The sequence below is a fragment of the Ruditapes philippinarum genome, unplaced genomic scaffold (genome assembly GCF_026571515.1).
Source record: "Ruditapes philippinarum isolate M1 unplaced genomic scaffold, ASM2657151v2 ctg2258_1_1_1_1, whole genome shotgun sequence".
NCBI lineage: Eukaryota > Metazoa > Mollusca > Bivalvia > Venerida > Veneridae > Ruditapes > Ruditapes philippinarum.
The window spans coordinates 97679-119308 of record NW_026854154.1 but is presented as its reverse complement, the minus strand read 5'-3'; the positions used below and the strand labels follow the sequence as shown (position 1 = coordinate 119308).

Genomic DNA, 21630 nt, shown 5'->3' with positions numbered 1-21630 from the left:
ATTGCTTGCAATACTATGATAATTGCTTGTTATTTTGGCTATGGAAGGAGCTTTTATTATAAGCAGTTAATGTCTTGTTGTGTTAATAAGTTCTATTTTGAGTCGTAAAAATCAAGTAAACAAATATGTTGTTTTATTTGTATTTAATAACTTTATGTAAAAAGTATGTGCAATGTGATATTATTTTCACTAAATTGCAGGCTCAGTTTAACAGCTTGTAAATAGAATGTATTACTTTGATACAGCCAGCTTTAAATATGTCTTGAGAAATCTATGAAACATGCAAACATGATTAATGGCTACTGTTGACCAGTGCATTGACCGATAACGAATTTTAAAAAAATGAAAACCATCTATAGTCGGAACATGTTTAAAGAATGAAACTTTCTAAACGATGCTAGCCATACTATCATAAAAGCATGTGTTTAGGGTGTTATAATTCAGTAACGAACAATTTGCCAATGATTTATGAGACTCGGAGTAATGAAACCAGACAATAACTGAAATATTTAGGGAAAAATAGGAAAGAAACAAAAGTTAACTACCAAAAAAGTCTTTTTTCATTTTTAAATTGAATTTTTATTTTAAAGTCTTTGATTTATTCTCAGAAAGATACTAAAATGTTCCAATTTAAGCTTAATATTCTTCTTCTCCTTCTTCTTCTCCTTCCCCCTCAATTGAATCAACTCCAACCTCCTCGTAATCTTTCTCGAGGGCGGCCAAGTCCTCACGGGCCTCGGAGAACTCTCCTTCCTCCATTCCTTCTCCAACATACCAGTGAACAAACGCTCTCTTAGCGTACATCAAATCAAACTTGTGGTCAAGCCGGGCCCAGGCTTCGGCGATAGCGGTCGTATTACTCAACATGCAAACTGCACGTTGAACCTTTGCAAGATCACCACCGGGTACCACTGTTGGCGGTTGGTAGTTGATACCAACCTTGAAGCCAGTTGGACACCAATCAACAAATTGGATGGTTCTCTTAGTTTTGATTGTAGCGATTGCAGCGTTCACATCTTTTGGGACAACATCTCCTCTGTACAACATACAACAAGCCATATACTTGCCGTGACGAGGATCGCATTTAACCATCTGGTTAGCTGGTTCAAAACAAGCATTCGTTATCTCAGCAACGGTGAGTTGTTCATGATAAGCTTTCTCAGCGGAGATGACCGGTGCGTAGGTAGCTAATGGAAAGTGGATACGTGGATATGGTACAAGGTTAGTTTGGAACTCTGTCAAGTCAACGTTAAGGGCGCCATCAAATCTGAGAGATGCGGTGATTGAGGATACGATCTGACCAATCAGTCGATTCAAGTTGGTGTACGTTGGTCTCTCAATGTCAAGGTTACGGCGACAAATATCATAGATGGCCTCGTTATCAACCATAAAAGCGCAGTCGGAGTGCTCCAGAGTGGTATGAGTTGTCAAGATGGAGTTGTATGGCTCCACGACAGCTGTCGAAACTTGAGGGGCAGGATAAACAGCAAACTCAAGCTTAGATTTCTTTCCATAATCAACAGATAGTCGCTCCATTAGCAAGGATGTGAAGCCAGATCCAGTACCACCACCGAATGAGTGGAAGATCAGAAACCCTTGCAGGCCTGTACATTGGTCAGCTAGTTTACGTATTCTATCCAAGACAAGGTCGATGATTTCCTTACCAATCGTGTAGTGACCTCGAGCATAGTTGTTGGCCGCATCTTCTTTGCCGGTTATTAGTTGCTCGGGATGAAACAACTGGCGGTAGGTTCCGGTTCGAATCTCATCTGAAACATAATTGGTAAATAATTATACAAGTATAATAAAATGGTAAAACATCTGAACAATATGTACAAATCTATTTTTAGTTTTTACCTATCCTAAAATTCAAAATATTTATCATGGTTGAGGTGTAAATGTTAATTGTCAAAACACATAAAAACATCATATATTTTAACAATTTACACTATACAACAGTACCATCGTTTAAACCCTTAGAGCTTGGCCAATAACATCGTTCTTGAATTGATTTCAATTCAAGTGCACCCAAATGACTTGTACAACACCCATCACATACATCAAACTGTGACTCAAAGATAAAAGCAAGCAGGGAGTGCAATCATGACGGCATCAATGACTAGACCTCAGTTTTATTGATTAAATTACCAATACGTATATCTATTACAACTGTTAAAGAGAATAAAGGGATTGCATTACTAGAATATTTAATGACCATGAAATACAATGCTGAACATATTCCATTCCTTTAAAGACAAAGGAAATTGAAAACAAAATGTGTGACAAATGTGATGCGCGTTTTTGTCTCTTGATATGCTTATAATAATTAGATGTTTTTAACTCTGCAGAAAACTCAATTACCTTTTTTATGTGCTAGATAATGTTTGAAACAAACACTTAATTATATCAAAAGTACAACAAGAATACTTACTCCGGAATCAAGAATATTTGGGTTTGTCCCGTCTAATCCGTAGATACAAACACTTTTTTACAGTTACAGCTTGCAACAGGTTGACTAATTTATTGTGACCGATAATGTACTGCATAGCTATCAAGACGGTAAAAATGTGTTTGTTATTACGGATTAACTGGAAAAACACATTTGCCGAGTTCCGGATAACATCTATTACTTAATAAATTAATACTTAAGACATAAAGATATAAAGTTACTTACCTACGACGGTAGGTTCGAGATCCACAAAGACGGCTCTAGGAACATGTTTACCAGCTCCGGTTTCACTGAAGAACGTGTTGAAAGAATCATCTCCACCACCAATAGTTTTATCACTTGGCATCTGACCGTCGGGCTGAATACCGTGCTCCAGACAATACAGCTCCCAACAGGCGTTGCCCATCTGGCACCCGGCCTGACCAACATGTACTGATATACATTCACGCTGAAAACAAAATCGTATAAAACTTGTTTGCTAACATGATTTTTCTACAGTTAATTATGCAGACAAAGATTAAATCGCAAACGTTAATTTAGTTATAGTGCGTTTTCTGACACCCAATACAACCTTTTTATCTATTTCTTATATTTTAAGATGATAATTATGAATCAAGCGTATTAACCGTAGACAAAAAAACAAAGGTTAGGGCTTCTTTTATTGTATTTTCTTAGAATTTGTCCTTGCAGCATATAGAGATTACAATGTCACCTAACTAAAAGAGACAAGTGTGATACCTATATTTTTTATACTGACTTAACACTGTATTATTTTCATCATCTTATTAGGTTATATATCAGTCGCTTTAGCAACAATCAATGAAAGTCGATAGAGATTCTTGCACCATGTCAAGCGAATGTATTCGAGTCAAATTTACAGAGCTTTTTGTAAAATATTTCTCAGAGTATTATGATTCATGAAATCGAATTTAATTGTCTCTAACATCGGAAAACCCTTGCTCCGACAACTGCAGTATTTTGTCATGCGCAATATGATTCAATGTGCAGATGTTTTAAAGTAATCGATACTGTCTGTTCTAATAGTGATCCCTTCTTGTCTGTGCATGACTCATATAACTATTGATATACAAACCTGTATTTATTTATCGTTTATTTTCCCTTGTGGCAACCAATATCATACATTAGTAATATGTTGTTGGAAAAAAGCTTTCATGCATATCACATTGCTAATAAAACGACATCTCTTCTTTTTTTATTTCGAATAATTCGGAAATTTTAAATTAAAATTTCAGTCAGTAACGCTCTTAAAGAATGTGAAAGATGCGGTCACTTAAATTATGAAAGCAGTGTCACAGTTTGTCATGAATAATATATATTCATAGATTTTTTTTTATAATAGTTTAAACATGGTGCAATGATAACACATACTGGTTGCACTTCTTTCAAATTCAGAAAGTCCATACATTGTCAAAATATTGAAAACTATATAATAAAAAAGTGTCATAATAATGAAAAATATATAATTAAGAAATATTTTAGAAGTTCCAAGATGGTAGATATCTGAATATCGCTCAATAATAATCTAGTCATCTAGTTACACGAACTGATTAAATACTGTTTTCGTGAAAATATATAACTGAAAAAATATACACATCTTTGAGAGTATTGACAAACAAAGAAAAAAAAGCACAGAAAAAAAAAACCACTTACCATTTTGAGCAATATGTTATTCTGTTCCACTCGACTTTATGGCGTTGCGGAGACAAATTATTTGTTTTGTTGTTAGTGCGCGCGCGGTTTTATAGCGTTCGTTGTCATGACTGGACCGCCGTGTGTCTGATATATAGTGCACGCCAATGACTGCGAGGCTATCCAATAAATTTGATTTCCCTGCAGAACCACGTTTTGTTTAAGGCAAAAAAACAAGCATTTGTCTTACATGTCTGTTCTATTTGATATTTTATATAACTCATATGGCTACTTTCCAGCATTTTAGTGTTATTTGCATTGGAACACATTCGATGTCATTCTGCGTTGGTTTAAACGCAAAAAGAATCCGCCAAGGGTAAATTATTCATTGTCCTTCAAGGGGTTTGGACTAAATGTAAAAATGAACATTTTGTGTAAGTCGGTGTACTTAGGTACAGCTGTAACTTAATTAAGATGCTCTCCTATATGGGTTAAGAAGATCAATCTGTGTCATTTTCATGGTTGAAAACAAAAGCAAGAATATCTCAGGATGAAAGTTCCTGTAAGAATTGCCTCCATATTTTTTCCTGCATGCAGCAGTTGATTTACGTTTTGTACTTTTGTTCTTGAAAAAGGACTGAAATTTGAAAAAATATTCAAGTGAAAAGATTCAAAAGCACATTATGCCTCAGAAATCAATTTTTTTTTATTCTTTAGAAAGGTCTTATATGTGTTTAATAATATTTTAACAATGGATTAACAGCATGTTAGATGTAAAACAACTTAAGAATGCAGCATTGGTAGCGCAGTTATATGTCGTAAAGGTAGCAAAAAATAAACAAAGTACTATTTTGACTTTCATACAAAGTACTGTATCATCTTATTTAAATCCATTGACAAAGTTCAGAAGATGCACTTCTGATAGACAATAATGGTAGATAAGGAAATATGTTCTAATACTATAACATGAATGCACAACTCAGTTTATTATAAATGCGCAGAAAATCATGCAAAAAGGGGCACCTGAAGTCTTCCTCCACTTGTAAAAATGGAAAGTAGCCATATGACCTTACAATTTGTTGGTGCAACAAAAATCATTATTGTAATTCAACACAATAAGATACATTTACAAGTTATGTATTCATGTACATGTATATACTAGATCAATTCATCGCCTATAACATAATTACAGTTCAGTGTCAAATTATGCAAGATGTTAACGGTCTTTTGTTAGGAACATAGATTAATTATTTGTGCAAGAACTTGATTATTTTGTGATAGAATTTGACTATTGTATTATCAATTTCAGCCAGGATGATTACTTATGTATAATAAAAAGATAAAAGACTTTTTAAGTAATACAAAATAATCATGTGTTCAGGTCATATCTATACAAAATAATTACATTGTATGTAACTTACAGTATATCATAAGTACAGATATAAACACAACATTCGCGCACTTTTTCTATCATACAAATTCATTATAACATGGTTAATGAAGAAAATTGCATACAGCGGATTTTCATATCATACATGTATATACAACAACATATGTTCTGATATTTAAACTATGAGTGTTATTACCGCTTGACCTGTCAGCTATTGTGCTATCATGTTTTATAATTGTGATATATTAACGACTGTTGGTTATTTTTGTTCGAAAGTATAGGATAGAATTTTTATTAATGCAACAGCATTCGTTGCCTGGCCGCCGGTTATACCTGACTGAACAATTTCAAAGGACTATAATTTCATTGTGATATTGATTTTCTTGTGATCATCACATACATGTATATACCTTTCTGTAAGTATCTGCAAGAACAGTCAATGTTTGAAATCGATGCTGTATAATGTCCATCCATCATAAATTAAGGAACACAAAATCCATCAAGAATTGTAATGAATAAATAATATCAATCAATATCAATCAGCAATCAGCAATCAATATCGTGTACATTTATACAAGTAGGCATTAAAGTTACTTTTATTGTGCCCTTTATATAAATTTCATTTAATCGTAACCTCATAATTCGACAATCCGTATTTATCAGTTTAAAAAATCTATGATCGATTAATATAGTCTTTGTATACTTTATACATTGGTAAAAATCATATTTATATACATGAGCAAAAATAGGATAGTCTATTTAGATCAACAGAGAAACATTATTTACCAAGGGATGTTTTAAATGTTGATGCAATTAAAGATATTTCCCTTGGATAGGATATTTGCATTGAACCTTGTTGTTATTAAAACTGTATTATTAGAATTTTTTTTTTTCCAAATCGGGCTAAGCGTTAAATTACTTCTAATTACTTCCAGTCATTCACTTAACATTAGCCCATACATGCAATTGCCGCATACATTATATATGACTCTTACTCAAATCAGCAAAATCTGAAAAGACATATGATCTACATGATTGACATTTCAATGTATTGAATGAAAATATAGTACTAGGTATTCTTATTCGTTGCAAAAGCCAAAACAAATATTTGTAACCATTTTCAAAAAGTAATGACGAAAAGAGGTACATGTCACGCCACCTAATGTAACTATGTCTAAATGATTTAATGTGGTACAACGATTGTTGGTATATTATAACATAATCAGTATATACCAGCTATGTGACTAAAATTTCTGTGATAGTTTGGCTTCCGCTTAAGAAACATCTTTGGGTTCTTTACTATTTGATCACATTTGCGTTGGGTTAGTTAATTTGTAAATAACTCTTCAAAAGAAAGACACGTCAGAAATTGATTCATTTTCTGTATTTTTTGTTTAGTCTAAAGCAGTGCATTAAAATAGTTTGACAATATGCAGGGCATGTATAGTATGCGGAGTCCAGGTATTTATCAATATGTGCTCACTAACTTACGAATTATTACAAACCGGAAGTCAACTATGGTAGTTTTCGGATAGTCAGAGTTGACTCTTTTTTTTTTCTTACTAAAAAATGTGACCTTTAAGTCTGAAATATGACAATAATTAACAATTATGTGAATGTTCCCGACATCATGCTGAATACGTTAGTTTTAATCATAGATTCAAAGTCTGTAAATCACGAGCCAAATATCCTCTGTAAATTATAGTGGGATTTTTCAGAGACACTTTCACTTTCACTATAGTGTTTCCCACCTAACTAGAGGTGTACTGGTAAGAAATCCAGGTAATTCTCGCATGTATCAGTGCTATACACTTGGCATATAAAAGAACCAAGGGGTCTATTCAATAAGAGCTAGAGACTGCACTAACAAAGTTTGCACTCTTACCCTATGCTACGACCGGATGTAAACAATACCTTCGCACAGAGCATGCGCGGTGGTTAAATCCCACCTATTTTATTCGATTAAATTCTAGAACAACCACTACTTTCGGTTTCAATTTTGCTGACAAGGAACAGTTTGAATCAACGTAAGCGTTAATTTTAATTGCAATGTCCAAAACTTTGCACTACATGGCGTAATTTTCATTACATATCAGTATTATCACTGTCATAATAGTTTTTATTCCAGTCGGTCCAAATGACGGTACACATTTACATTTACATGTGAACAAACATATTTAACTTCTTAGACAATTTAAATAAGGAATGGACACACGGTAAACTCTGTTGCAACGTAAAGTATATTCATAAACCTGTTTGAGAAAAATTGTCTCCGTGTTCAAATAAATTTCAAAAATGGGAACAAAAGCAGTCTTTTACCGATACCCTGCAATAGAATCTTATTATTCTGACGAATTAAATTGACTTTATAACGCTTGTATACAATTATTGATTGATCGATTTTCATTATATTTATTTTGTAATACCTATTATTCAGTATGCAATCAAACAAAACCAAGTTTTCCTACATTCAAGGAAACTGTAAGTTAGAACGAGCTTTCAAAATGAACAGGTAGCAATTTCCAACATGCTTACCGAAACTCCAACATGGCGGCTTAACGTGGCTCATTTGCATAATTTATTCATAAACGCAGGAGCATAGAACTTTGTTAGTGGACTGGTTCCCGCCAAATCCTGGATTCCCTTGTATCTCATAGCTGTCTCTGAAGTGACTGGTCTAGAGTCATGTCTACATCATCGCGAGGGGTTTGAAAGATATTAGATAGAAACAGTAGCTTCCCTGATGATCTTCCTGAAATCTGTACTAAAATCAAATAAAAATATTGAAAATATCTTTTAGAATTGATCAGTATTGATGATTGGTCAATGACCATTAATAATATTATTACTTTATAACAGGCAAATTTTGAAATATACATTTGTATTACTGATTCACCTAAACAAGATAATCTAATGAAAAAAAAATGAGCATGTCACTTAAAGCTCTGCAAAAATTAAAGTATTAAAGGGACTCCACTGAGGTTTAAAAGCCTAAAACCATAACATTTGAATTTATTACATAAATGAGCTGCGACACTTTAAACAGAAATGTATAGTGAATAGAGTTAAGCAATATACTTTAAAATAAATAGAAAATCGTATTTTTATGCCTTTTTAGCCGGATTTGAGTGAAAAGCGTTTAAACGCTTTTCATTTTGGGTCATTTCATACAATTTGAATAGTTACCCTGGAAAAACAAAGTGTGCAAATGGTCTGAAATTTTGCATAAAGATAAGTGGTCTTAACCTACATCAAATAGTACATTTATCTGGAAAAAATATTTTCAGTCCCATCATGTCAAAAAACCTCAGTGGAGTCCCTTTAAAATTTATGTAAACTGTTATTCATTTTACTAATAATTATTATTTTCTTAAAGCTGTTAAAAGGTTGATGAAGGAGGCTCAAGAACTGAGGGAACCAACAGAACAATATGCTTGCCAACCTTTGGAGGTATATTTTTGACACATTTTTTATATGTATGTTAAGAGATTTTATCACAAACATACAAATGAATTTAAACAGAGGAGATAGAGATGGTTTTAATTTTTAAGAGTAATGTTTAATTAATTATGGTGGTTTTGGCAAACAACAGGTATTGTGAACTTAATTTATGAAGAGGTGCCAAAGTGGTTTTGTTGATCTTTATTTATCTTATGTTATATAGTAATTAAAGTCAGTGTACTTGGTTCATTGATATATAAAGTGTTTTACCATCAATATGCTTTTTAAAACTAAATTATGACGCAAATATCATTAAATATGATTAATGACCATGAAAAATATGGTACAAGTAGGCTACTGTTTATATTTTACTTATTAAAATGAAAATAATAAATAAAATTATTGAATGAAATTATCGTTTAAATCTTCAAAGACCTTGTCTATAATTGCATGAAAATGCTTGAAAAACTACAAATTAACACCCACAATAATTGATGTGCCCAGTATACAATAGATAATCATATTTTTAACACTGTAAATTAAGTTTGCCGGAATAACAACCTATTTTATTATATAAGATAAGTGTGCCGAACCGGTAGTTCGACAAAACCACTTTCACCCTTATTTAATCACTATCAATATCTATCCTCAAAAAGGTTTGGCAATGATTCCTGTAAAATGCTTTAATAAACATTTTGGATGACAATGTCTCTTAATAATATTATAATTAAATCATTGTTTATCATTTTCTACCATTTGAAAATATTAAGTTATTTAAATACAGGTAAATACTTGTAGACTGCTTCAAAATTTTCATAAGGAGAATTGTATTCCTATATTTGCTTTTAGTTTTACATAGTGATAAAAATGTTAAGACTGTCACTTGACTGCAAAATTAAATGAACTGACTTTTTAAAAACCTCTAATTCTTATCTGCTATAACAAGGTTACTTGAGCCTTATCTCGTAATCTAGATCCAATCCAGTTTAACTAATCTGTCATAATGTTGTATGATTTCAGGATAACTTGTTTGAGTGGCATTTCACTATTCGTGGACCAGCAGATTCAGAATTTGATGGAGGGCTGTATCATGGTAGAATTATTTTGCCTCCAGAGTATCCCATGAAACCACCTAGCATCATTATACTTACAGTAAGTTTAGATGGTTTTGCTTTACATTTGGTATTTTATATAACTTAAAACCCTATTATAATTTTATATATTATATTATATATGTTATAACTTAATGCTAGGTTGACTGACATCAGATTTCTGTATCAGAATCTGTTGACAACTTATTTAGATTTAAGCTCAGATTCTTATGTCAGTTGTCTCAATTTTAATTTCATAAGAAAAGTTGGTATTCTTTGTATAGACTATATACTGTAAAGGATATTAAATTTTGTTTGTTTGTGAGTAAGATAAAATTTTATTTCATCAAGTGAGCATTAAAAACAGTATTCTCACAAGAGATGTATACACACAAACAAACAAATTTTCTTTTTATTTTATGCTTAGAAACTCAAAAGCATAAAATAAACCTGTATCTTTGTAACCCACTCAAAAGCATAAAATAAACCTGTATCTTTGTAACCCACTCAAAAGCATAAAATAAAACTGTCTCTTTGTCTTTATATATAATTATTCAGGATTATTAAAGACAGACTGATTGTTTATTACAATTCTACTCATTCTTATATTTTTGATAATTTTTTAAATGAAAATTAATAAGAATTGATGCTGTGTATAAAGTATTAGATAAGTATTTTTAACTGTTCATATATAAGATATATTTGTTACTCACATACAATAAAACCATGATAAAGATTTAAATCTGATTTCAATAATGTATAAATGTAGAGCAAAAATAGATGAATGATGAGTAATTAACAAGGTTGTACATGTACTATTATTTTACTTTTAATAGTTTTCAATTACTAATATTATATTTCACTTTTAATTTTTAGCCGAATGGGAGATTTGAGGTGAACAAGAAGATATGTTTAAGTATATCAGGTCATCACCCAGAGTCATGGCAACCATCCTGGTCATGTATGTATTATTGTACTTATTCCTCTCACATTATTTCTTTAGAACTTTGATATCGTTCATTCATGAACATTTAAACTAATGAAATCTCCGTTCAGCTTTTTAATGCATAAGTTTGTTTTTGTTATTTTTTTTTTTTTTAATTAAAACCATCATACTTTCTACATGTATCAGATAAACAATACATGTTATGAATGGACAGGCAACAGCCAGGTTGAATGGAAAGATTACTACCAAATGCCACCATAAAAAAGCAGTCTATATCTCAAAATTAAATCTGCATCGTCCATTTAATTCTGAAAATTTTAAGTTTTTTTAAGAATAGAACTCGATTGATACCTTGACCAGAAATTTTCTTAATAATGGATTGGCATTCTTAATAATGATAGGCATTCTTAATAATGATTTGCATTCTTAATAATGTTAGGCATTCTTAATAATGATAGGCATTCTTAATAATGATAGGCGTTCTTAATAATGATAGGCGTCCTTTATAATGATAGGCGTTCTTAATTATGATAGGCATTCTTAATAATGATTCGCATTCTTAATAATAATTCGCATTCTTAATAATGATAGGCATTCTTAATAATGATAGGCATTCTTAATAATGATAGGCATCCTTAATAATGATAGGCATTCTTAATAATGATAGGCGTTCTTAATAATGGGTTGGCATTCTTAATAGTGATAGGCGTTCTTAATAATGATAGGCGTTCTTAATAATGATAGACATTCTTAATAATGATAGGCATTCTTAATAACGATAGGCATCCTTAATAATGATAGGCATTTTTAATTATGATAGGCATTCTTAATAATGATAGGCATTCTTAATAATGACAGGCATTCTTAATAATGATAAGCGTTCTTAATAATGATTCGCATTCTTAAAAATGATAGGCATTCTTAATAATAATAGGCGTTCTTAATAATGATAGGCGTCCTTTATAATGATAGGCATTCTTAATAATGATAGGCATTCTTAATATTGATAGGCGTTCTTAATAATGATAGGTGTTCTTTATAATGATAGGTATTCTTTATAATAATAGGCATTCTAAATAATGATAGGCATTCTTATTAATGATAGGCATTCTTAATAATGATGGGCGTTCTTAATAATGATAGGCATTCTTAATAATGATAGGCATTCTTAATAATGATAGGCATTCTTAAAAATGATAGGCATTCTTAATAATGATAGGCATTCTTAATAATGATTTGCATTCTTAAAAATGATAGGCATTCTTAATAATGATAGGCGTTCTTAAAAATGATTTGCATTTTTAATTATGATAGGCGTTCTAAATAATGGATAGTAAGCATAGGAACAGTTTAATTAAATGCTTGTTTTGAAATTAATGATTCAATCATAATTTGTTGGTATCAGCACATAAAATTGGTGCTCATAAAGTGGTTTAAAGGCCCATTATGCAACAGAAATGCTATCATTTTAAATGATAAAAAACCTTCTTATTTTTGCTATCTTGTTCAAAATTCCAAAAACATACTCATTTTTCATACACATGAATTATCATTTGGCTGCTTTAGCTCTGTTGGCATTTGGTATAATTATAGTGACTTAGTATTTTGTATGGAAGTCAAAATACTACTTTGTTTACACAACACATTACTTCACATTCTGTCCTACTTTCTTCAGTTGTTAAGCATTTAATATGCTCTTAATCCATTATTTCATGATTTTCAAACATTTTTGACAATTCTAAATAATTAAGAAATAAGGATTTCCAAGGCATAATGTGATTTAAGTTTTTATTCTTGTATAATTATAATAATTTCAGTAAGAACTGCATTACTAGCTATAATAGGGTTTATGCCGACTCATGGTGCTGGAGCTCTCGGCTCTTTAGACTACTCTCCGGATGAGAGAAAAATTCTTGCTAAAAGGTGAATATATTCATGTCAATATCTTTGTAATATGAAATTTACAAGTATATAAGTCATGATGTGGTTAGTGCTTTAATTGATAGTTACAAATAGTAAGACAGTAACAGTAGATAGTCAGTTATTGTTAAACATAAGTTTTAAGCTTGTATCTGACAAATAAATAAAAAAAAATCCATTCCTTTTTATTTGTATGCCAATTTTGATGATTTTCTCAAAATTAATTTATAAAATAGCCTTATTGCAACACCAAATGTATATAATATATTATTAATATGTGTGCTTCAAAGTTTTGTCATCGTATTTTATGTACTGTGAAATTTTGTATGAAGAGAAAATTGTATGCAGAAGTCTACATATTGTATTTTCTACATTTATCAGGTCACAAGATTATAATTGTCCGTCATGTGGTTGTATTAAGAATGTATTGAAGGAGGTGACGGAGGAATCCAAGAAAACAACAGAGGAAGCTCGGGAACTGGCGGCACAAATCAGTTTTAAGGTCAGTTACTGTAACGTTTATATATTTTATAAACACTATTCACTTAAGATTTAGATTTGTATTTTTGTTTTTGACAAAGTAACAGTTATATAGGAAGTGAATGAAATGTTTTAACCTGTTGTTTTTAGGTAACTTTCAAAGATTTATCTGTTCAGTAAGTAGGATGAAAGGCTGCAGATATATTTCCACTTAACATTTTACAAGTACATGTAATAAAAACATTTTACAGGTAATAGAAAGAGCATCGAAACACAAGCTATCTGATTTGTACTAGGGGCCGTAGCCGAGTGTTTTGATGTTCTTTCCTTTTGTATCATAGGCACAATTAAAAACACCTTCCCTGTTGTCACGATATTAAACCCTAGAGAAAAAAATAACTAATGTACGTGCATCTTAATGTGACTTTTATCGTTATCCCTTTCCTTGTCGTCACAATAAGTAAATCCCAGAAAAAATGAGCCAATCAACGAGCATGTTGTAGACAGACAGTACACCGAGTGTGGGTAACTAATACCTGCACTCCAGTTAATGCACTGTGCATGTATTGGTATAGGATTTAACATGGTATCAATAGTAAAGTCTCCAATCTATGATACAAGATAACAATGTTTTAAACTCATGAATCATCTGAATGTGTAGACAAACACTTCAAGTTGTCCCAGTTATTGGACTTTTTATTGGTTAGCATAGAGAAAGGATATTAGATTCAGTCATCAGGAATTACATGTACTTTACTTTAAAAATTGCTACATATTTTACAATCATGGCAGATGCAGATTGTTTTGAATTAAAATTTTAATTGTGTTATAAAAACATGATAGTAAAATATAGTTTTGTATTATAATCTGTATATAGGATGAGAAAGAGAAAAATGCAGCATTGAAGTCAACTACTGAAACATCACCAACAGCTGAACAGGTAACACCAGTAGCAGACGACACATCTGGAAATGGAGCGACAGCATCACCGTCTGCTGTACCCCAACCTGGTATGACATCACAACAATTTGGTCAGTTTCCTTTCAGAATGCCATTTTTCCCTCCATTTCCACAGATGAACTCACAGTTTGCAAATACTGGAGTTAATACTGCCACACAAGTTCCTAGATTTCCTCTGCCATTTGTTTCACCATTCTATCCACCAATGATGCAGCCAGGAACATTTCCTATGCCTCCCATGATGCCTGGCATGCAGGTGCCTCCATGGCAACATAATACAAACATAACACAACCACAGAGTCCTGCGTCTGCTGCAGTACCACCTAGGGAGACTACTCCAACAAATATAGGCAGTTCTACAGGTCAAGTCAATAATTCTGACAATCAAACCTCTAATATTGAAATTCCGAGTCCAGCAAATTCTACAACACAAAATGATGAAAATTCCTCTACAAGTGAAACACCCCTCACAAGTCAGGATGGACTCCGCCACAGAAATGTTGCCTCAGCAAGTCATACATCGACGAGTCATACCCATTCACATCACAGGAGGTTTGAAGCAGCCAGCACTGAGAACAGAGAGGATCAACGGGTTGACAGATTATTACTTCTGTTTGCTGCGTTTGTTGTTATTGTAATAGCATTGTTGTTAATAAGAAGACTTTATATAATGAAGCTTATACAGTTTCCTCTATAAGGCTGAATAACATAGAAAACATACACTAAGTTAAACATAATATAGATAATGATGTACATAGAACAGTTGTAAACTGTTCATTACTGGACCAAAACAGACTAAGAGAAAATAGAAAATGATCTTTACAGTTGTAGTAGGACTACTTTTTCAAAAGGTTTTATTACAAAGAATTTATAATGGTACTAGGATTTTTTTCTTATTTTGTCTATTTTTGTGCAATAACTGTTTTATATTGGATATAGTACTTTCCATTTATAAAGATTAGTTTGAGATAATAGCTTCATATAAGGATAACAATATAGGTATATGTGCCTTGGACAGATAAGTATATAGGTCTTGACTGATAAGTCTATGAGTTTTATGGATCATTTTGAGGATTTTGTTAACATCAGACTTTATCATTAATGTCACGGAACTGCCATCAACTTTTCAACAGATTTATGTGGAGAAAATTGCGTAAGGAAAAAACATTTATAATATAACATGTATTGCTAAAATGTATACAATATGTGGGTTTTTGCAATGACTATAAATATCTCTGTTAATTTACTATTCTGCAATCATATTTAGTTTATAAAAAAATATTTTAGTTTGATAGTGTTGGAAGCTATAAGCCTATTGAAACACTCATGAATCCGTTCCTGGAACCAACCAGTTAATCACATTTGGTGTAATATGAAAGTCTTTTGCCAAAATATTGATACATTGTAATGTTTTTATGTTAGATGCACATGTATGTACACAGATATTGAATGAGTTTAGGTTCAATAACTAAATATATTTAAAGTGTTGAATAAAATCATATTATGATGAGTTCAATATCTTAAGTTTTGAATTTACATGTTTAGTATAAGCTTGCCTTTTTGCTATGTTTATGTAAAGCAAATTATGTTGCATTACATAGTTATTATACTAAGTGTAATATCCTTTTTATAACATGACTTAATTATACTCTTGCACCATGATTTATGTGACAAACTCCTTTAATCGTCCTTCTTTTTCTTGTTTTGGGTATAAGATTTGGCAGCATCTGTCATTTTCAACAACAAACTAGTTCACATTAATTTTGTTTATGCTAGTAATTAAATGCTTGGTCACATCACTAATGAGCCAAAATGTAAAACTTGACTCGAGGTATCTATAAAAGAATTCCAATAAAGAAATATACTCATAACTTCTGTATAGCCCTAGGCCTGGATACATGTGCTGCATTTTGAATGTTTTAGAATGATTATATTTTTGAAAATTTATGAAGAATGAAATAGATATACACTTCATGAAAATTGTAAGTCTTCTAATTTTCAAACTTGCGGGGTAAATCTGTCATAATATATGACTGTTCAATATTGAAAATTTCTATTAATTTTTCTGTCATTGGTTAGAATGATTTTTAAGCATAGTCAACAACCCAAATCCAAACCAATTTATAAGTTAATACAGTCAAATCTTTGATAAGTTATTAGCTTTCTGAATTGTGATACATATGAAGTTTAAGTCAAGAGTGAACTTTTACTCACAGTGCTAATAAGTTCTGTCTAGTGTACATGATAGATTTACATGTATTATATGCTTAGTATTTCTTTAATATATACATGTTATTATATTCAGAACAACTTCATGTACATTTATATAAGATTAAGATGTAATTTATGTATTATTGACAAATATTTTGTCAGACAGATTTATTGTTTACAGCTATTCATACATATTTTATGTAACAATAGTATATGTTATTTTTGTTTTGGAGTGATATATGTGGATATATTACCTGCTAAGATTTTATATCACCCGAGCCGTTAGGCGAGGGTGATATTTTATCCTGGCAGGCAATATATCCACATATATCACTCCAAAACCAAAATAATAATTTTATTACCCTTCCCCTGCTGAGTTTAGACGATTTTTTAAAAACTCATTGTTGTTTCAAATGAAACGTCGAAATAAGATTCCCTTTTGGGTACCCCTTCATCACAACATGACGTAACATAAATACATGACGTATTTTTCCCGTACCTAACGAATGTAAAAAAGAGAAAAGGAGTAGTCTATTGAACGCACATTTTGTAATTAATATCAAGCTTTCACAAGGTCATATTTGTTTTCAATAATGATGAGAATATGTATCATTACTCTATTTTGGTAAACATTTATCATTTGACAGTTAAAAAGTGCTTGTAAATCGGAATTTACACCGCGTAAAATCAAACCGTACGCGCATCTCTTCATCGCATGTTGTTTACAACGTGGGATACTCAACGGGGAAATTTAGTGTGTATATTACCCGTCTGGCTCGGTAATATCAATTTCTTTCGGGTGATCAATAACCAATCAAAAAGGCAGAAAAAATCTGGAAGGGTAATAAAGTGTTATATTTTATCATGATGTTAGCTCATTCATGAAACCTGTTGCAATATGGAGATTGATTTTAATTGTGCTTATAATTGGGACATCTTATATTTAGTGATAAAAAAGCTGGGAATGTGAATAAGTTTATAATATTTACATTGTATTCCCAAAATTTACATACTATCCTTAAAGATTACTATGTTCAAGTTTGAAGACAATCCATTAAAAAATAACAAAACTATAGCCACTAATAGCAAAAAAACAAGCAACATTTGGACATTTGACCTTGAAGGTCAAGGTTATTTATGGATGAAGGTCAAGGTTAGTCTGGTCTACTGAAAGGTCTTGTCCCAAGGGTTGCTGTGGCAAAGTATTAAGACAATACACCAAGAACTTAAAAAAATATGATCAAGGTACAAGTTTGCAGACGGGAATGACATGCTGACATGACTGTAACAATACCAAAATTCTTTTTTTTTTTTCAAAAACAAAGTTGAGCTAATAAAATGATGAAGAGTAAAAGGATAGCTTGGCACAGACAAAATTTTTTGTTATCTATAATTACACTGTATGTAACACATTTTCATCTTTAATTAAATTTGAAGTAATTTGTTTAGATGACTATGGGACAAGTTTATGTTGAATGTCACCAGTAAATATTGTCTTGATTATAACTATTATAACAACATTCATCATTTCTGTATTATTTGGTTGTTTTCATCATGCTTTTGTTATACATTTGCAATATTTGTCATATCAAGTGCTTTTAGAGTCTTTGATGAAAATATTCTTGATTTGCTGAAATTATCTGTAATTGTATTGGACCTTACTCGCTTACTTTTATTTGTTTTGTTTACATAAATTATGTCTTTCTTTTACCTGTACATGTACATTGTATTATTGGTTCATTTTGATTGCACATTTGTGTGATAATTTTTTTTCTTGAAGGTAAACATTAAAGTTTGAAAGCTGCATCATCATGTGATGTAAATTACTCAACTGATAATATTTCATACAGTCATATTGTATATAAATAAATCAGAGAAAACAATTGGGATATTTTACAGAAGATCATTGAGAAGCCCAAATAATTTTCATGTTTGATACATTTTCATTGGGTGTTACTGTCACAAGTTAATGAGACGGTTTTCTGTTTATACAATTATTTATGATAACATTTTGTCTCATGTTCTTGTGTTGTAAATATGCACACTTGGATATATAGTGAATAAAACTTAAATCTTGGAGATGATATATAGGTATCAATCTTCTGTTTTAGTACAATAAATGCATGGTTTGTATTCAAATACCTTATAATTAATCATTCAAGACTTTTAAACGACCACCATCTTCAAACACACTTTCAAAATTACAAAATGTAATATAAATTTCTCACATTATACCACTATGATAAAAAATGCAGTATTATTCTAGTAAGTTATTTTATGCACTTCCATTAAGGTAGAGATGTAAGAAATGTGATAAAACAAAATATAAAGAAGCACTGTTCAGTTTTCCCCAGAATATTTATTTCACAATGCTTTAGGTTTTGTACTGTAACATGTAATTGCTATACAATGATTGGTGACAAGTTTAGGGTTTTGATGCAAAAATGTTTTTGTTTTCTGATGTTACTGATTTCTTTTTATTTTTTATATCTTTAAATTGTGTAATTTTTAAAGGAGTTTGGGATTTTTTAAAAATTTATTCTGGAGTTGTTTCTGTTACTCAAAATTTTTTAAAAAATTTGATGACATTAGAAACAAATTTTTTTACTTTTTCCCTATAGATAAGAGCAGCGATTGATTTTGTTCTCTGGTCTGCATGTAAATATTTTTGTCAAAAATTAATTCTATCTTGTACAATGACGCAAGAAATTTGTTTGATAAAATTAGTTACATAATGTTTTGTTTAAGAAATAATATATCCCAAACTGTGATTTTATTGCTCAATAACATCACTGTTTGGAGTTCGGATGCGGGGAATTATATCACGAGGGCGTAGCCCGAGTGATATAATGATGCGCATCCGAACGACAAGCAGTGATGTTATCAAGCAATAAAATCACCGATTTGGATATATTATTTCGATTCTAACACGACATCAACAAATAAATGCTGCCGTACATGATAATTAGCTAAATTGCGCCTGATTTGTTTCCGTACTTATTGTCAGCGCGTTACATTTTTAGTGGTTACGTCACGTGTATAATGATTACGTCACATGTCTAAATATAGAACGTCAAACAGTGATTTTATAGCATAATAACACACACTTTCGGTTCTTCTTTGTTCAATAGGGAAAAATGCGGGTCGTGTTAGAATTAACATTATTTTAGCTGATGTTGAGGTTGTTTTATGTAAATGTTATTTTCACACTTGGGGAAATGTTAATTTTGTCTTGTATTGTTATCCATTATTAAGGAAATCCAAGTTAAATAAACTTCAAAACATGCTTAAGTTGTATTTATTTATTTACATTATAAAGACTGATCAATTATTTGTTTGAAAAGAGGCTGACCCTGTAGTTGAACTAAATCAGCTAATACATTTATGAACCTGAACTGTTATCATTAGCTTTAATTGAAGAACATACATGGCCATCTTTATACGAGCACATTAGTCATGCTCATTGGTGGGTTGTAGGCTGTAAATGAAAAGCAACTAGAAATCGTCACAAGTGCAGAATACCACCTGGCACGCGCTTGACAGAAAACATGTTTTTTAGTTAATAATTTTGCAGATAGGGAGAATACAGTAGTCTATAGGATTTTTTGAAATGTTTTTGCATAATTATTTTTCCTACATCAAGAAGATAAATTAAAGTTTTGACTTGAAGTTTTCATGACTTCTTGTAAGAGCATTTCGTTTTTTCTCCCTGCGATTTCAGCACTTTTACTCAATGAGATCTATCTACCTACATAGTTTCATGTTGAAACCTTGGCTCTCAAGTTATGTCCTGGACAAAGTTCAAAGTGTGAAAATGAACAAAGGCCAATTACTCCAAAATTAGGGAAGGGAGGGTTACGTTTCTTATGCACTGCACATCTACTCATTTAGATGTACCTGCCTGCAAAGTATCAAGTTGATACCTTTTATAGTTCTCAAGTTATGTCCCAAACAAAGTTCAAAGTGTAAAAATGTACAAAGGGCAATAATTCCAAAATTAGAGAAGGGAGGGTTACTGTTCTTATGCACTGCACTTCTACTCTGTGACATCTATATACATGTAGAGTTTTTAAGTTGATACCTTTTATAGTTCTCAAATAATGTCCGGGACAAAGTTCAAAGTTGCAAAATGAACAAAGGGCAATAACATTAGATTCGTTTCTTCACTAAAAGATGAGAATAACTTCAGCTGTTCTCTGTTATACATCTACGTGTCTTTTGATGCATTAAATTTTACATAGCGTATCACTTTAGATGTCTTTCGCGATGTACAAGTCGACTTCCAAATGTTAATTTGATATCAGTGCCTGGTGTTACAATGTCAACATTGTTGTCTGTGTTATCTGTTTCAGTTGGAATTTCCTTTGCAGTTTTTTAGCTCACCTGTCACAAAGTGACAGGGTGAGCTTTTGTGATCGCTTTTCATCCGGCGTCCGTCCGTTTTCCGTAAACTTTTACTTTAAATGACATCTCCTCATAAACCACTAAGCCAATTTCATCCAAACTTCACAGGAATGTTCCTTTGGTTGTCACCTTTGAAAATTGTTCAAAGAATTTAATTCCATGCAGAACTCTGGTTGCCATGGCAACCAAAAGAAAAAACTTAAAATATCTTCTTCTAAAAAACCAAAAGAGCTAGAGCTTAGATTTTTGGCATGAAACATCTTCTGGTGAGTGTCTACCAAGTTTGTTCAAATAAAAGCCCTGGGGTCAAAATTGGCCCCGCCCCAGGGGGTCATTGATTTTCCCTATATGCATATAGTAAAAACTTAAAAAATCTTCTTTTAAAGAACCCAAAGAGCTAGAGCTAAGATATTTAGCATGAAACATCTTCTAATGGGTGTCTACCAAGTTTGTTCAAATAAAAGCCCTGGGGTCAAAATTGGCCCCGCCCAAGGGGTCATTGATTTTCCCTATATACATATAGTTAAATCTTAAAAAAATCTTCTTTTAAAAAACCAAAAGAGCTAGAGCTAAGATATTTAGCATGAAACATCTTCTAATGGATGTCTACCAAGATTGTTCAAATAAAAGCCCTGGGGTCAAAGTTGGCCCCACCCCAGGGGGTCATTGATTTTCCATTTATACATAT

The 21630-nt window shown here is 31.6% G+C and overlaps 2 protein-coding genes across 2 annotated transcripts; one reads left to right on the top strand and one right to left on the bottom strand.

Annotated features, from left to right (window-relative positions):
- Positions 1 to 555: 555 nt before the first annotated feature.
- LOC132739153 (tubulin alpha-2/alpha-4 chain) lies at positions 556 to 4256 on the bottom strand. Its single transcript, XM_060726807.1, has 3 exons — positions 4121 to 4256; positions 2675 to 2897; positions 556 to 1769 (listed from the first exon to the last, which is right to left on the bottom strand). Exons 1-3 carry the CDS (start codon positions 4121 to 4123, stop codon positions 637 to 639), a joined length of 1359 nt encoding a protein of 452 aa, XP_060582790.1. The 5' UTR covers positions 4124 to 4256; the 3' UTR covers positions 556 to 636.
- Positions 4257 to 6815: 2559 nt separating this feature from the next.
- LOC132739154 (ubiquitin-conjugating enzyme E2 J1-like) lies at positions 6816 to 19824 on the top strand. Its single transcript, XM_060726808.1, has 7 exons — positions 6816 to 6950; positions 8866 to 8939; positions 9951 to 10082; positions 10898 to 10982; positions 12785 to 12890; positions 13269 to 13389; positions 14245 to 19824. The coding sequence occupies exons 1-7, from the start codon at positions 6920 to 6922 to the stop codon at positions 15022 to 15024; spliced, it is 1329 nt and encodes a 442-aa protein (XP_060582791.1). The 5' UTR covers positions 6816 to 6919; the 3' UTR covers positions 15025 to 19824.
- The last annotated feature ends 1806 nt before the right edge of the window (positions 19825 to 21630 follow it).

Excerpts from the sequence above, each read along its gene's own strand:
- LOC132739153 (XM_060726807.1), bottom strand. Across the intron at positions 1,770-2,674 it reads TCTCGAACCTACCGTCGTAG|ATGAGATTCGAACCGGAACC; the intron begins GTAAGTAACTTT and ends ATTATGTTTCAG.
- LOC132739154 (XM_060726808.1), top strand. The coding sequence starts at position 6,920 with ATGCAGGGCATGTATAGTATGCGGAGTCCAG. Across the intron at positions 8,940-9,950 it reads ATGCTTGCCAACCTTTGGAG|GATAACTTGTTTGAGTGGCA; the intron begins GTATATTTTTGA and ends GTATGATTTCAG. Across the intron at positions 12,891-13,268 it reads AGAAAAATTCTTGCTAAAAG|GTCACAAGATTATAATTGTC; the intron begins GTGAATATATTC and ends TACATTTATCAG.